Raw genomic sequence first — 16,068 nt, forward strand, 5'->3', positions numbered from 1 at the left:
AATATCTCACATGGGATGTCAGCAGTTCTAACCCCACCTGGAATAATCTGAACACTATAGCCAGTGAACACTGATAGCCAGGCAGATGGACAGACCTTGGCTGGGCCTTCCCCATGCACTCTTAGTTGCCCTTCCCAGTCCTTAAGATGGAGCTTCCATGAAGCCTGGACTCCCTGACTGCCTGCCACTGACTGCCTGGAATGAGGAGGGCCTCTCTGCCTGTGTTATCATGGCCCTCACTGTGTTCCCGCCTGGTCTGATTCATCTTTATGAGTATCTGATGACTACATGTGTGTATCTAGGCTCCCCAAGAATCCACATCTCAGCTCTGCCACCTCCTAGGCGGAACTTAGCTAACTTAGGCTTGCACGCTTCCATTTCCTAGCCTGCAAAGTCATGATACTGGTAGCCTCTCAAACAGGGATTGTGAGGGTGAAATGGCTGATGGAGTTAAAACACAAAGTCAAGTGACTGGCATACATATAACTAACTTTATTAGTCGTTGTCTTGCTGGTGGGTGGTCTGGGATTTGGGGGGTTTGTGCTGCACCTTTTCTTCTGGGAAAGAACAACCATGATGGGCAGGCGAGTGACCTGACCTTGGCTCAACCCAGGCTCTTCTGCCTTCACAGACACTAATCAGTGTGATTTGTGCCATTTGGAAGTAGGGGAGAGAAGGATGTTTGTTTTCTATTTTTGTAGAAGCCAAAGGAGCTATGGCTTTCCAGATTTAAATCAACATGCCTCTGGTTCCAGTGGGGGTAATTAGCCCTACCCAGCCAGCAGGCCTAGGGAGTTGCCCTCCTCAGAGTGGATCCCTGGCTGTTAGCAGACCTCTAGGGTCTCTGCTGCCTTAGTGACAAAGGACACAGTACAGTGGACCCAGGAGGACCTGGAAGTGTGAGTTAGTGATGCCCCTACCTTGTATGCAAACTCTCAGTTCCACTTCCTCTTAAAGCATACCGAGAAACATGCCTGTTCTGTCCACATCCAACCCTGGCATTCAGCCTTGCTGGCTGTGGGATGGTGCTGGTCTCTGGTTGTCTGGATCTCTGATTCAGTCTCTCATTTTTATTCACTGTTCAGGACTTGTTTTCTTCCCCCTTGACCTAGAGCAGGGGATCCTCAACAGCAATACTTTGTCTGACTTGTCCTATCCCCTGCACTGGGCTTCAGCAGGGCCTCAGGGGCTAATGGTTGAGCCAGGTTCTCCATATAACTCTGAGCACTTCCCTCACCTGCACTTCCAAGGGCTTCACCAACCACCAGGCTTAAAAGCACCCCAGAAGGATCTTTGGCTGTAGCACTTGCATCACCACATTTAGGTTATTGACTTAACAAGTGACAGGAGGATGCTAAGATTGGGTCTAGACTTTCTCCTGGTGGAGAGGTCATAGACGAGCTGGCTACACTCACCTAGGAAAATTCACTAGGCTTAACTTTGTGGCTAATGAACAGACAAATCTCTTGGTTTGTGCAAACCAGCTGTGTGGTGTGTCCAGTACCATTCCTTCCTGGATCCGGTTGCTGCCCAGCCAGGAACAGGATGCACCAAGAGGCGCTGAAGAAATTTCCCAGCCCCCTAAGCTTCATTTGCCAAAGGTATCTTCTTCCCACTTCAGTGTGGCATGTGACACATGGCAGTCATTTTGGAGAAAGGCCAGATGGGAAAACAGTCATTTCTCATGCCAAAACAGAACTGATAGATGGATACACGTCCACGTTTTTCTTCGGTCTGTGCTCCCAAATGCTTCTGAAAGACTAGAGGGAAAAAGGAATCAGAAAAAAAATCCATCCATGTAGGAAAAGGCCCAGTCAGAGCCACCTCACTACTAGGATTTGTGGAAATGCTTAGTCATGGGAAGGCAAATCTTGGGAGAATGAAGAGATACACCTGGATGTCAGCTGGGCGACAGGCAAGGCAACATGCAGATGAGCCCCAGGAAGGTGAAGAGGGGCAGAGTGCAGACTCTGAGGCTTCCCTGCTTCCCCACACAGTCCACTTCACCCCAGGCTGCTACTTTTAGTGTGGCAACCTCCACAGGGAGTCTCAGGATCCAAAGATGAAGATGCTGATGAGGATGAAGAAGAAAGCAAATTTTGCAGGTGAAAAGAGGAGGTAGAGAGTGTGGAGGTGGAAGAGAATGAGGGATGATAACTGGGGACAGTTCTGGATGATGGGATGCCATGGGCTTTGGATTATTCCAGAGAGGCTGGGAAAGCTGGCTCCTATCTCTGGAGCCGCTGGGCTCTGCACTTTTCTTTTTGTTGTGCTGCTGCTGCTGAGGCCTGTCTCCCCTCCCATTGAGAAGCAATTCAGGAACGTGGCTCCCTGTCCCCATTCCTCTTCTGGGTTGGAGAAACAGTACTGAAGAGGAAGGAAGGAAACCCAAAGAAACAGAGTTTCTCTACTGGCTGAGGCTTGTCAGCACCACTCACTAAATGAGGAATAAGGCAGCTTCCCAAGCAAGCCTCAGGCTGGTATGAAGCTACAAACAAGAGACCTGCTCCTTTTCCTGCTCAGCAGCCCACCTAGGCTGGCCTGGACAACCTTGTTTGTGTACTAAAGTCTCCAGCTGGCCCATGGTCCTTGGTAGAGTAGGAAAAGGGAACAAAGCCGGAAGTTATAGAATTTGCTTGGTGTACTGACTGCAGAATTCCTTTCCTGTTGTAATGTGCAAATCTTTATTTGCATTATGTGAAAAAAGCCAGTAAAAAAATCATCAGAAATGTTTACCACCAGTCTAACCCCACCGCCCATGCATTGCTCCCAAGAAAGCTAATTAAGCCCCACTGCTATTATAGTTATGTGCTTCCAAAGGCTTGTTATGACAAGAAAAATAACGAAGACACAGTTTCTCCAAGTTCTAAGCGTCCAAGTCAAAACATGCTGCTTTCCTTGCCCTTCGGCACTCTCCCAGACAGGCCTCCAGGCTGGCTTTGCCTATCTCATTAACACATGCATGCACTCATCCCTCAGCCAGTGCACAAACAACTCCTTGGTGCCAGGTCCAGAGAAGGCTGTGGGACCTGACCCCAAGGAACTCAGTTGGTAGGAGAGAGATAGGCACACAAATAATTTCCCATAAATGATACAAAATGCTGCCTTGGTCCCTATTGCAATCCTTCCCACCAGGCTCCCAATTCCCAAGTAGTTCCTTCACCTACCTCTGTTCCATGGATAGGAAGGTGGGTGCAGGAGTGGGCAACAGGCCCAAGTGGAGAGTCATGCTTGTATGTCTTCTCCTAACCAGCCCACATGTCCTCCCACAGGTAACAGAGGTTCAGACATGGCTCAGATGGTGCAGGGGAATGGGCAGCTTGCTCAACCCCTCTATCAGATTCAGTTCCACATGTCTTTGGGGAAGTCTCTTATGTAGTACCCTATCTCCTGACCCCTGTGTGGCACTACTATGGCAAACCCAAGCACATTACTGAGTATCACTCTTTACCACTAGGGACTTCAGCCTTCAGGACACAGCCACTCTCTCCACTGAGCTTCATCTTTGTCCTGATCAGAGTGGATTGTGATAGGGCTTTTCTGCCCTCTCAACTTTACGGAGCACTCAGAAAGCCTCCAGGAACCACCAAAAGAGTTCCTGCCTTCCAGGAAAGATGGACAGAATGAGGCAGGGTCTCTGATGGTGAAGCAAAAGCTTTGGGGCAAGTTAAAAGCTCCATAGTCCCTTAGGCCTCTGCCAGGATGGATTATTTCAATTTCATTAACTTTAAATTTCAGTTAAATTTGGTGCTTTTGAGCCCTAGGACAAGGATAGCACCATTCTAGGCTCCAAGGATACAGCAGAAACCAACCATGTTGAGCCTCCTCTACCCTCACTGAGCTTGCAGTCTCCAAATCTGATTTTTGTCTGGCTGTGCCTCAAAACAGGCCCTGAAACTGGAGGGCATCACTGCTGGCCCTCAGTGCAGGACCACTATCCAGCCCTATAGCAGTGGGTGTGGCCAAAGAACTGTGAGGACTGAAGTCACACTCGGGCATTAGGGTTGCCTGAGGAGAGTCCTCCCTGACTCCCCAGTTTTGGGAAGCAGCAGGTATCAGTTGGGCAACAACATCTGGGTTACCTCTGCTAGTTATGTATTAATAACTCTTCCAGCTGGGAGGCCTGGCATGGGCATTGCTTTCTGTGAAGGTGGTCTTTCTGACAGCTGACAGTGTAGACTGAGGAATTCCTAGTAAGCCTAGACAGAAGACATCGGCCATATGCCACCAAAAGAGGAGAAAGGACATGTGTTCAGCTGAGCTTCCCCCACCTTCCATCTTCGCTTACTCCAACCAAACCTACCCCCATGCCCTGATCTGCTCCAGGGATCTTCTTGAGGCTCACAGGGTGGCTATGTCCCTCTCCTAGGCCTGCCAGGCCCAAGGCTTCACTGAGGATGCCGGACAGCCAGGAGTAAGCTGATAGGCTGTTTGGAGCCAGGGCAGGGCTTGAGAGGCACGTGGTTGCTGAGTCAGAGCCACTGGGGGTCACAATGGATGCCTCCTCAGCCTCTCATTTGCACACTAATCACTGTATGGGACAGGAGAAAGCAGAGCTGCCCAACTCCTATCCCCCAAACACTTATACACCATGTGCTCCTCAAACAAGAGGAGGACTCCATCCCCCTCAGCATCCTCCAAGCCCAGCTCCTTGCCCAACCCAACCAGGCCCGTGTTCCCTGAGGGTGAGTTCACTTGGAGCTAGGCTGCCTAGGCTGCCACCACCTCCCAACAGGACCTCCCCACCCCTGCCTCACTAGCCAGTGCCTTTCTTCACCATCTTTCTCCCCTAAGGCCTTTTGCAACATAGGTGCTGAGGGAAGTAGGCAGTGAAGTGAGAAGTGATCCCCGGAAAATGAGGTGGCCTGGCCTACCTCCCAGCCATTTCCACAAGTCCCAAACTTGGGCTCTGCACTCTACAGGCTGAGGCTGTGACACCATGAGGAAAGAAGACTCCAACCCTAGGAGCCTTGGCCAGCTGCCAACTGGCTGTTCCCAGCTGTCCTAGTGTGTGCCCAGGGCTGTGGGGGCACTTTGCCTAAGGCATTCCCTGGGGCTTCAGGGTGCTCCTATTCCAGGGTCACCCCAAAGAAAGTCAATCATCTCCTGTTCCATCTCTGCTTCTAATGTCAAGTGGCAAGTGGAGGACACCCAGCCACGCCACTGAAGATGCCCTCCTTCCATTCAGGACCTTCTCAGAAGCCATTGTACTTCAGGTATGTGCTCAGGAGCTCTGAGGATGGAAGAAGGGGTGACTTGGGAAGCATCCATTGAGCGCTGAGCCCTACTGTGTTCAGGCACTGCACACAAAAGCTAAGGCAAGGTAGTGCACAAAGAAAGCGTACTTTTTGGTTCCTGCCTACCTACATTTGAATTCAAGGTTTGCTGGGCGGGGGCCCCAGGAGACCATCCGGAAGCCTGGGCCCCAGATTCGCCCTTCCTATTCCCTGCCAGATTCCCTTTCCAAAGGAGAGCGGCACGGGCGAAAGACAGGCTTTGGACCCGGGCTACACTCGTCCCAGTGCCTTCAGGGTCTGTGCAGCCGTGGCTAAGCGAAAAAAGACGGACCGGTTGTACCCCCTGTCCGGCGCTTCCCTTCTGGCCTGGGCCCTGTCCACAACCCCGGTCTGCCGTGCCCTCCGATAGGCCTTAGTCCACTCTGGGACCGCCTCAGCTCCGTTCTAGGCGGGGTGCCGCCGGGTGCCCCTCGGGAGTCCCGCCCACAGCGGGCCAGGCCTGGCTGCGCGCCCACCGCGGCCAGGCTTACCCCGGCCTCTGGCGCCACCTGGCGGGAGCCCTCGGGCACTGTCTGCCTCTTGGGCTCAGAGCGGCTGGCGATGGACTCTGCCAGGATCAATGGAGAGGATGGAGGGCCCTGGAAGCCACAATGAAGGTTGATGGCTGCCCTCATCACGGCCCCTGAACCCACCTGGGGCACCGTCCTGGCCACACAGAACCTCCCAAACGGACCAACTTCGCTCCACCCCAACTGAGACTTCAAAGTCATCTTCACCAAAGCTGGCGACAGTAGAGCTAGTGAAAGCCCCAGTGGCCAAGTCTCATGCTGTCCTCACCTCTGGCTGCACAAAGGTGACCCACCACACCCCCAGATGGGAACTCCCACTTTAAATGTCTTGCCCTATCTTCTCTGGGTCTTCTATTGGGTCCCCATAAGGGAAATGGTACCCAGTATCCCCCCAGTGGGATGCTCTACAATATGAACAAAATTTTACAATCAGAAAAAAAACTTTAAGTGTTTGAACCTGTGTTAAACCTGCCTTGCACTAGCCACAGGACCTGGATGCTTGTCCTCTCTGGGCCTCCATCACTTTGCCTCATGTTAGTGATCCAGAAGGGAGGCAAAGCAGGAAAAGAGTTAAAGTCATTAGTCTACTGGTATTATTAAGATATAGTAATCTATAGAAAGGAGTAAACCTCACCCTCAAAAGACTGATGCCAGTGTGGGGCCTTTCATGCTTTCGAGGAGTGAGGGAAGGGCCTCTCCCAGGAGCTTGTTTAGCCTGGGAACAAGTGGAGGTCAGGCTGGGGGCTACAATAGGATGAGTCATGTGGAGTCTTCCCACCAATGGGTATTCTAGAGGGCTGGGCTACCCAGAGGCTCCTAGACACCCCAGTATTTCCCGGCCAACAGCCTTGGGCCAGTCCTTTACATCAGGAGAGAATGCAGATTTTTCTACCTTAGATTCTGTCTCTTCTACAGGCATACCTGCTTGGAGTGGCTCTTTCTCCTAATTCCCAGGTGTCTCAGAACCCTTTGGAGATCAGCATTGTCCCCCACCTTACAGATAAGGAAGCCAGGCCAGAGGGATCCCAGGAACTTGCCCTGGATCAGAGGCAGATGGGAAGGTAGATTCTTGTGGGTCTGTCCCCTCCCCAACTGTGTCCATTCCTTTCTACCCCTTTCCTCCACTACCCTCTCTCCAGTTCAGAAGACCTGAGTACAGTCCCACACCTACCAAGAAGTTATAGAGACTTTGCAGGAGTGCTGGGGAGCCGGGGTCTGACAGTCCAAATATATTTCCAGAGTTGCACAACAAGAGGCCACAGGCCGTTGTGGCTTCTCTTCTTCCTGACCCTGCTGACCTTACCATTCTCTGCTGAAACCAGGGATCCCTTTGCTTGAGTTCAGAGCAGTGAGTCCACTTATAACCCAGTGGCCTCAGGTTAAAAATTAAACAGAACTTCCTGAGGCCAAGAGAGCAAGGGCAGGGTTATTTCCTGGGCCCCTGCTGCTAGGACTAGGGTGGGGGAAGTATGTGTCCCTGAACCAGGGACAGCCTTTTCTGGCACGTATCAGTGTGGTATTCCACAAGTAGTTGTTGGAACTCAGCTCCATCTACAATGAGACTAGTTTCAGCTCCAAGTCTTGAAGATTATGAGAGGCAACCTGGGGCCTATAGGCGGATATGGTGAGGAACCCATTGTGGGGGGGAAGGGAAGCAAGCCCAGAAGAGGTACCAGCTGTTCTGTGACCAATGGCCCCTGATCCTGCAACTGGACACAGCTGCTGTGTCCCCTGCTTCCCACACTCTGGGCGGTGTCCCAGGACAACTTATCCTGGGCACTGAGTAATGCTAAGCCTACCCAGCTGGTCTGTCTATCCCAGGCAGGGCACATAGGGGCAGGCCCCCAGAATCTGTGGGCCCCACCAGTGCAGAACAGTCTGGCCAGAAACCATTCTCCCCTTCTCCCCTCTATTTTTTTTTTTTTAAATGTTTTATTTATTTCTGAGAGAGAGAGAGAGAGAGACAGTGTGAGCAGGGGAGGGTCAGAGAGAAAGGGAGATACAGAATCAGAAACAGTCTCCAGGCTCTGAGCTAGCTGTCAGCACAGAGCCCGATGTGGGGCTTGAACCCATGAGCCATGAGATCATGACCTGAGCTGAAGTCGGACGCTTAACCAACTGAGCCACCCAAGGTGCCCCTCCCCTTCTCCCCTCTAAAAAGCCAAGGCTGGGGGCACCTGGGTGGCTCAGTTGGTTAAGCGACTGCTCACGCTGTCTCTCTCTCTCAGGAATAAATAAAACATTAAATTTTTTTTTTTAAAAAGCCAAGGCCAGACCTGCCTTGAGACTACCTGGGAGACTGGACAGCCTCAAGCCGACAAGACATGGGGCAGGAGGTAGGGTGGCACTGCAGGAGGCTTACCCACTCAGGGCAGACAGCCTATGGCAGGCAGGACCTTTCCCACCATCCTGCTAGATGAGGAAATGGCAGCTCTGCTGGCTCAGGCATTAGAGGAGCTAAGGAGGGCTCATGTGTTAGCAGAGCTTTGGGGCACACACTCACCCCTCCCAGGGTCACAAAAATGGTAAGGCTATGGAGGGTGTCAGGTCAGCTGCTCAAAGACCAGCTCCAAGTCCTCTGAATGGGCCTGTCTGGGTCCCCTCTTCCCTGTCACATAGACATCAGTCCCACACCCCATTCACATCCTAGAACACTGTAGGGGCCAGGGAAATAGATGCTTGGAGGCAATGGCGTTGTAATAAAGACACTTTTATTTAGTTTGATATGTTTCTATACAGAATGCAGAAAACACATCTTAAAATCATATAGAAGGAAATAAAAACATGTCAGTGGTTGGTGAACACTTGAATGAGAGATTGGCTCTCTGTCTCAGAGTCCAACGGCCATCGCCAGCCTGGCGCTCAGGGGAGGAGGCTGCCTGCAAGGGCATTGTTGCTGTTGTTATTCTGTTCACTGCCCCATCGCCTCCAATTGCTATGGCAACAGGCCATTCTGGGCCAGCCACGTCTCTTCATGGCAGTGGCCGATGGTGGGGTTGCTAGGGGCAACGGAGCTGTTTGGAAGGCCTTTCAAAGCCCTCACCTGGAACACTGGGAATTGTTTATTTTTTGACGAGGTCATCAAAACTAATCTCACCAGATCAGACCCCACTTGTGCTCCTGACTCTGGGCAGTGGGGAAACTCCGGCTTGGATCAAAGCTCGGAGGCACAAGACCCAGTCACCAGAGGTCCACTGAGCCCTCATCCACAGGCTCCCCCAAGAGGGGCACTGCTCACTTGAGTACCCCACCAGGGGCTGGGCAGGGGAGAGAGAGTGGGCCCTGTGGAAAAAGGTGCAGAGGGAACGCCCTCTTGAGAAGGGCAGGCTGGAGACCCCTCCTCTCTGACCAGCCCTCCCCTCCTGAAGCAGAACACACAAATCCTCTGCAAAATTGTCGATATGGCTTAGAAGTGGCTGCTCGGTTTGCAAAGGGAGCCTGGGTCCACCCACCAGCCTTCCATCTTGGAAGGGATACATTATTGCAAAAGGCATTCCTCCCTACAAGGTACCCAAAATAACTCTTAGACATCAAGAAAAGTCATGCTCAAAATGGTTTCTTCCAAAGGAGGAGAATCAAAGCAGAGTGGGCACCCCTGAGTCATGGGACAGAGATGCAGACGGATGGACGGACGTTCTGCTAAAAAAGGCAAAAGAAGCCCAGTGTAATTCCGGAATTTAAACTGTTACGAAAAGGGGAAAAAATCAAAATGAGCAAAGCCGTCAGTTCCATGGAATCAACACTAAGAGCTTGTACAAACTGCTGTAAGCATCACCATTTTTAATCTTTTTTTTAATAAAACAATTTGAGGCTGTATAAAAACTTTAGTAAAAAATTAGCTTTGAGAGCCCACAGATTTTTACTATGAACTATTGCTGGCACTCCTCCCCAGCCACCAGACCTTTCCCAGCCCAAGGCCTGGGACTGGAGTGCCAGAGAAGAGGGGTGGGGTGGGTCAGGGTGGGGCTGTGGACTGTTGGGACAAAGCGGCCAAGGTCAAGTGAGGAAAGAGCATCACATGACATAAAAATATTGCATCTTCACCAAAATGTCCCCCACTGAGTGTTTCAAAAACCATGATATTCCTTTTAGGAGGGGAAAAAACACACAGAAGAAGGGTAAAAGAAAATAGGTTGATGTGGTCGAGTCCCTCGACCTCCCCAGCCACCCCCCCACGAGCAGCTTGCCCACCCTGGAGCACCTAGGTTGGGGGCCACGGCCACCACTGCCTCTTAGGAGTCCTCTTTCCATGGAAATGAAGACCCCCTTGGTGGGGGGCCACCGGCGTGCATGGGGTGGGGGTGTGGACATCCACGGCCAGGAGGCCCCTCTGGCTTCCAGCCCCTGGCAACAGTGGGAGAGCAAGCCCAGCACCAGGACCCTGACCCCAGAGCCAGGGCCGGGAGGCCCCCCAGTCAGGCTCTGGGGTATCAGAGCAACCAAGTTTACATAGTGTGAAAAAATAGGATTCCTTTGATAAAAAATACTGTCCCTTGGTCTTCTCTAAGTTTGAAACACCCTGGGAGCTTATTTTTAGCAAAGCAATTTCCCATACCCACCCAAAAATTATACATACAAGTTTAGGTAAACAGCAGATTAAATGTAAAAACTTAACCTTAACTTCTGAAAGTCCTTTGAATTTAATCTTTAGCTACTGTTTTCCATGTTACATCCTGCAGCTAGACACACGTGAATAGAAAAAACAGTACAGTTAGTGTTAAAGGCAAAACGCAGAGAGCCGGGAAGCTGCCCGGCACTGCCTGCGAGTTCATTCACGGCTCTGCTCCATCTACCTCTACTCCAAACAGTGCTTTCAGAGCCAGCCATCAAAACCGCAGCGAAGAATTTTCTATGAACAAACAAAAAGCTGTTAGGCAAAAAAATAAAAGTAAAAATGTCCCCAAAGTCTCTCCAGCTGCTTTGGGGTTTAGGAGGACCAGAGAGGGCGGGCTTGTCCAGGCCTCGCGTGTGTCAGTGTGTGCTAGGTCAGGTGTCGGCTCCCAGTGGGTGATGGTCTGCAGGCCACCGGTCTCCACAGACAACACCATGTTGTCTCCAGGGCCCTGCCCTACCCCTGCCTCCACCCAGGCGCTTGTGGGTTAAGGGGGCACGTAGGGAGGGGGCGACCGGTATGGGGTCATGTTCTTGGGACGAGAGCCCTTGCCCTCCATGGGGGCCGTGAAGGGTGGGGGGGGCTGGTAAGGAGGTGCATTGGGATCCTCATCCCGCAGGGGCGTGTACTCTCCCACGGTGTCCTGGTTCAGAGGAGTGGTCTCGGGCACGCTCTGGTTGGGGTACTCAGGAGGGGGGAGAGGGGCTTTCTCCTCCTGCAGGATAAGTGGCATGCTGGAGGAGGGTGGGGGCTTGGAGTCGTCCAGCTCATCTGCAAAGATGATAGGCACCCCCTTCTTGATGAAGGTGGCCTGGTCCTCGAGGGTGAGCTTGCCCTTCCGCTTCTTGCGATAGCAGATCATGGCAATGATGCCAGCGATGAGCAGGATGGCTGCAACCACCACGGCTGGAATGACCGTGTGCAGGTAAACGTCATCCTCACTGCTCTTCTCGGGGTCCCTATCCGGCACCTCTGTAGGTGGTGCCTCTGAGGGCACCCTCTTGGGTGGTGCCAGAGGGATAAACTGTAGATGCCGGCAGCTGCCAGAGCCTGTCACAGCAATGCTCATGGCCTTGAAGTCAGGCTCCAAGGCATTGGAGAAGGCAGCCCGAGGTTTGCCATCATCTTCAGCAATCCTCCGGCTCAGCCCCATGATCCGCTCCTTGGGGCAGGGCTCCAGAGGCAGTGTGTTGTTGGTCCACTCTACCACGATGGAGCCCCGGGTGATATTCTGCAGAGTGATGGTGCTGCAGTTGCGGTCCCCAAAGGCAAAGGCTAGCTTCTTCACCAGGGCGATCTTCTTGTGAATGTCATTCACCACTGGTGCTGGGTCGCCCACAAACTTGGCCTTGAACCGCGCAGGAGCCCTGTCCCCTTGCGGGCGCTTGTGGACATGAATCTCAAAAGCATCCACAGCTGACAGGCCCCCTTTATCTGTGGCATGCATAAAGTACTCGTGCTTGCCCACATGGCTGCTGTCAGGCAGGCCGTACATGAGCTGGCTGTTGCTGTTGAACTGCACCCAAGACTTCTCACCTACCAGCTGCTGCTCCCGAAGCTTCAGAGTCAGCTTCAGCTTATCAGTGGTGGTGTCCTCGTTGTCATAGAAGGTGTCTGATGGGATCTTCACCTCAAAGTAGGTGCCAACCCAGGCATCCACCCTGTCGATATGGTTCTTGAGCTCTGGCCGCTGGTTGGGTTCTGCTCCGCGGGGAACCCCACTCGTGGTGGTGCGGATACGAGTAGGTGGGGAGGCAGTTTCCAATCTGGTTATGGGAGCTTTGGTGGTGACCCGCGGCACCGGGCGGGGTGTCCGTGGCTTTTTGGTAGGCCTTCGAGTTGTGGTGGTTGAGGAGTCAGTAGAAGGCGTGGCTGGTTTTGGTGTGGATACTCGTGGCTTCTTGGTGGTAGTCGTGGGAGGGGTGGCAACCGCCGTGAGCTCCACATAGCCAGGAATGGTCATCGTTGGGCGGATCTGTCCAGGAACTGTGGTGCCAGCTTCTGACACCCGAGTAGGCTGGATGGGGCCTAGGGTTGGGGTCTGAATAATGGCGCCTCGAGTCCGAATGGTGACTGTGGGCTTTCCGGGAACAGGATCTCTGACTGGAGGAGCTATGGTCTCTGTTGGAGGAGCAATGGCTGGAGATGTGGGGGTAGGCACAATCCTGGATGGGGGCTCCTGGATGGCCGTGGTTGGAGGCCCAATGGCAGTGACAGGTGTCGGTGTGGCATGGATCTGCCTTCGGATGCGTTTAGGAAGAGGGGGCTTCTTGTTGGCTATATGCCAACCCACCACAGGGTAGCCAAGCCGGGCAGACATAGTGCCCTCTCTGGCAGGGGCCTCCACACCACGAATATCAGGCACATTGTTCTGATTCAGGGAGCAGCCCAGCTTCCAAGAGAGCAAGGCCCCATTCTCTACCACCTTTTTCGCATTTCCTGGGCCAGCCATGAAGGCTGACATATCAAACAGCCTATTATTCACCACCGGTACCAACTTCATGTTGTGAATTTCCACTTCTGAGAAGCTCCGCATCCTGTGCAGGAGGTCAATCCTCTGCTTTGGGGTCATCTTGGTGAGGTCAGCGTCCAGAATTACCGTCAAAACAGTCACAGGCTCATCAGCAGTACAGGTGGAGGACACCACCTCGGCAGGGTCTGGTGATGCCGCCCGCACGGACTGCGGCTCACTGTGGTCTTCAGGGTAGACCTCGATAGAGAACACGCTGGAGGTCTGGGGAACATGGCTCCCGTTGGCTCCCAGCCGTGCAGTGCTCACTGAAATATAATGCACGCCTTTATCGGTGTCAAGAGGGAGGCCCTCCAGGGTGTGGCTCTGCGGGTCCCAGTGCAGCCAGGATGGCAAGGCCTCCTTCCCTGCTGTTGACACCTAAAAGAGACACCAGCATGAGTTAAGTGGTACTGTCAGTGAATAACCCGACAATGATCACAATAGTTCATCACTGGCCCAGCCTGAATTGTGTTGACAGGCTTAAGGTAGAATTGAGAATTTCTGCTGGGGGGACCAACTCCTCTTCTGGAGCTCTCATTCACCTGTCACAAAAGACTGGGGCTGCCAGACAGACTAGCTTGGAATGCAAATGATTTGCCTAAGGCCACACTGTGGGGAGACAGCAGTGGTGACACTCAAACACACGTCTCATCCCAGAGAGCGGATGCCATGGAACTCAAGAACATTGCAGGTTTTTACAACAGGATATGCCCTGCTACCTACTTGACCACGTGGCCTGCAGAATCAACAGTCCTTTCCAACCTCATCTCAGCCTTCTCCCTGCCCTCTGCAGACATCACAATTCTGCTCAGGGTGGAAATGCATGTGGGCCTGGGTGCAAGAGACAACTCAATGACCCCAGATGCCTCACTTTACAACCATGTCAGTGGGATGTGCATTCAAGTACAGTGGGGCACATTTGGGTAGCAAATACAGTTAGCTGTATCTAACTTTTTTTTTTTTTTTTTTAAGTAGGCTTCATGCCCAGCACAGAGCCCAACGAGGGGCCCAAACTCATGATTCTGAAATCAAGACCTGAGCTTGAGAACAAGAGGTGGGACGCCCACCCTGGTGCCCCTGTACATACTGTCTCATAATTTAACCCTGATTTTCAAAACCCAAAAAAATTGCAACACCCAGGATCAGGTACTAGAAAACAATTATTCTAGAAGAGTGTTTATCAAAGATTCCAAGGAGCTCTGGTCTCTCTAAGGGAGAGTTCTATAGTCAACTTAAGTTTGGGAAATCTATAGAACGCACGTCTGCCCTTGGAAAGCCCATGCACAGAGGCAGGCCTGAGGAGCTTACCCCTTTATTCCACCCAACAGCACCTCCCAGGTGCTCCTATTTTAGAGTAGAAGTCCTTTTCTAAAGAGGCATGACTGGTAATAATCAAGGTACACAAAGGAATGCTGCCAGAGAAATTTCTACCATCAGATGACAAAGGGAAACAACACTTGCCTCTTGCCCTATCCACAATTACTCTCACCTTTGGGAAACACCTATTTCTGCCCCCAGTGCCAGAGGGTGGCACCCACTCTCTGGACTAACAAAAGGCACTTTCGGCTCCACTGTCCTATCCCACTGAGCTCAAAGACAACACTGGCCAACAGACGGCATGTCTTACTGTCAGCCTTGGCACCAGGAATTGTCCTTTATGGCCACTGTTTGTCAGCAGAGGGATAATAAAATGCTTCTCTTCCCACAGCAGGAAGGCCAGGGTCATGCCTGCTGGACTTCCCAGAGACTCTCTGGTTCCTCCGGCTCCCTCTTGCCAAGAGTCAGGTACCCGATCTGGAAGGAGACCGAGAGCTCATACCTGATCTTCCCAGCCAGGACCTAGTGTCCAGGCAGATTCTACCAATCTTATCAGTGGCCAGATACTTACCTCCCTATAAACAGATTTCCTACTTCCAACAAAAACCCATGAGAAGATATCAGACAGTATTAGAAGTTACTATTATTGGGGTTGTCCTTTACTGACTGCTCTCTGAGCCACCGAGATTACTGAGTGTCTGTAAACAGACTTTTAACATTAAAAAAATTTTTTTTAAATGTTTATTCATTTTTGAGAGAGAGAGAGACAGAGTGCGAGTGGGGGAGGGGCAGAGAGTGAGCTGGACACAGAATCTGAAGCAGGCTCCAAGCTCTAAGCTGTCAGCACAGAGCCCGATGCAGGGCTCGAGCCCAAGAACCGTGAGAACCTGAGCCGAAGTTGGACACTTAACTGACTGAGCCATCCAGGCGCCCCCGTGAACAGCATTTCTTTTGTGACACATCAACTCAAGGGTGCACCACCATCTAATTAATTCACCACTAAGAATCCTCCTTCCTGTCATTCACCATCCACTGTAAACACAGTGGTAAAATATCTGAAATGATAAAATAATCTGTAAATATAGGTTTCTTGAAATCCATGAAAAATACTAAATATATTCTTCCTTTAAAACCTTTTTTAGCTACAAAAATAATACTTATTTCAAATGTTTTGCTTAAAAGCCTATGCTTCACATTTTTTCAGTTCAGTTATATTAAATATGAAAACTGTCACATCCATATATAAACATATAAAGCAAAGGCTAAATGCTCTCATTTTGCAAAAAAAACCAGGAAAGCAAAACTTTAAGGCTTAAATGGAGTATTCAGGGAACCATGAGATCTTTTTCAAAGGTGGAGTATGACTTGTGGCCCTGAGAAGCAGACAGTATGTGAGCCAGGGTATAGCCTGGTTTCCTGCCTCCCCAGCATGTTTCCTAACCCCACTCCATCCCAATGGTTATCAATGGGATGAGAGCACACCTAGCAGAGAAGGGCCTAGAATAAAGCACAAGGTGAAGTCATCCAAGGAGAAGCCACCTGTAGAGAAGACCAAACAGAGCCGGGAGAGACCCGGATAGGCTCTGGAAGTGGGTGCCAATTGGGTGGCCAGAGCCATGGGGCATTCCCGAGTAGCCAGGCATCTGTGCTTGCGCCCAGCCCTATGTGTTCCATCAGCACAGATGAGTACATAGCTCCAGTGCTTTTCCAAGTCTCTCACTAGCTATACAAGGGCACTTTATAACAGAGAAAACAGAAGGGCCCCCGCCTCCTCAAGCTTCCCAACCTGGCTCAACTCATATTCTGCTGACCCCAAGAGCT

The 16,068-nt window shown here is 51.6% G+C and overlaps 1 protein-coding gene across 7 annotated transcripts in view; it reads right to left on the reverse strand.

Annotated features, from left to right (window-relative positions):
- Positions 1-8,498: 8,498 nt before the first annotated feature.
- DAG1 (dystroglycan 1) overlaps positions 8,499-16,068 on the reverse strand; it is a 70,161-nt gene continuing 62,591 nt past the window's right edge. For all 7 annotated transcript variants that reach the window (XM_039228143.1, XM_039228140.1, XM_039228137.1 and 4 more), the window contains one exon: positions 8,499-13,308. In XM_039228143.1, coding sequence (XP_039084074.1) covers positions 10,906-13,308 — 2,403 coding nt within the window. In that variant the 3' untranslated portion in view covers positions 8,499-10,905. The remainder of the gene's footprint in view (positions 13,309-16,068) is intronic.

The sequence above is a fragment of the Hyaena hyaena genome, unplaced genomic scaffold (genome assembly GCF_003009895.1).
Source record: "Hyaena hyaena isolate Hyena2069 unplaced genomic scaffold, ASM300989v1 scaffold_30, whole genome shotgun sequence".
NCBI classification, from domain to species: Eukaryota; Metazoa; Chordata; class Mammalia; order Carnivora; family Hyaenidae; genus Hyaena; species Hyaena hyaena.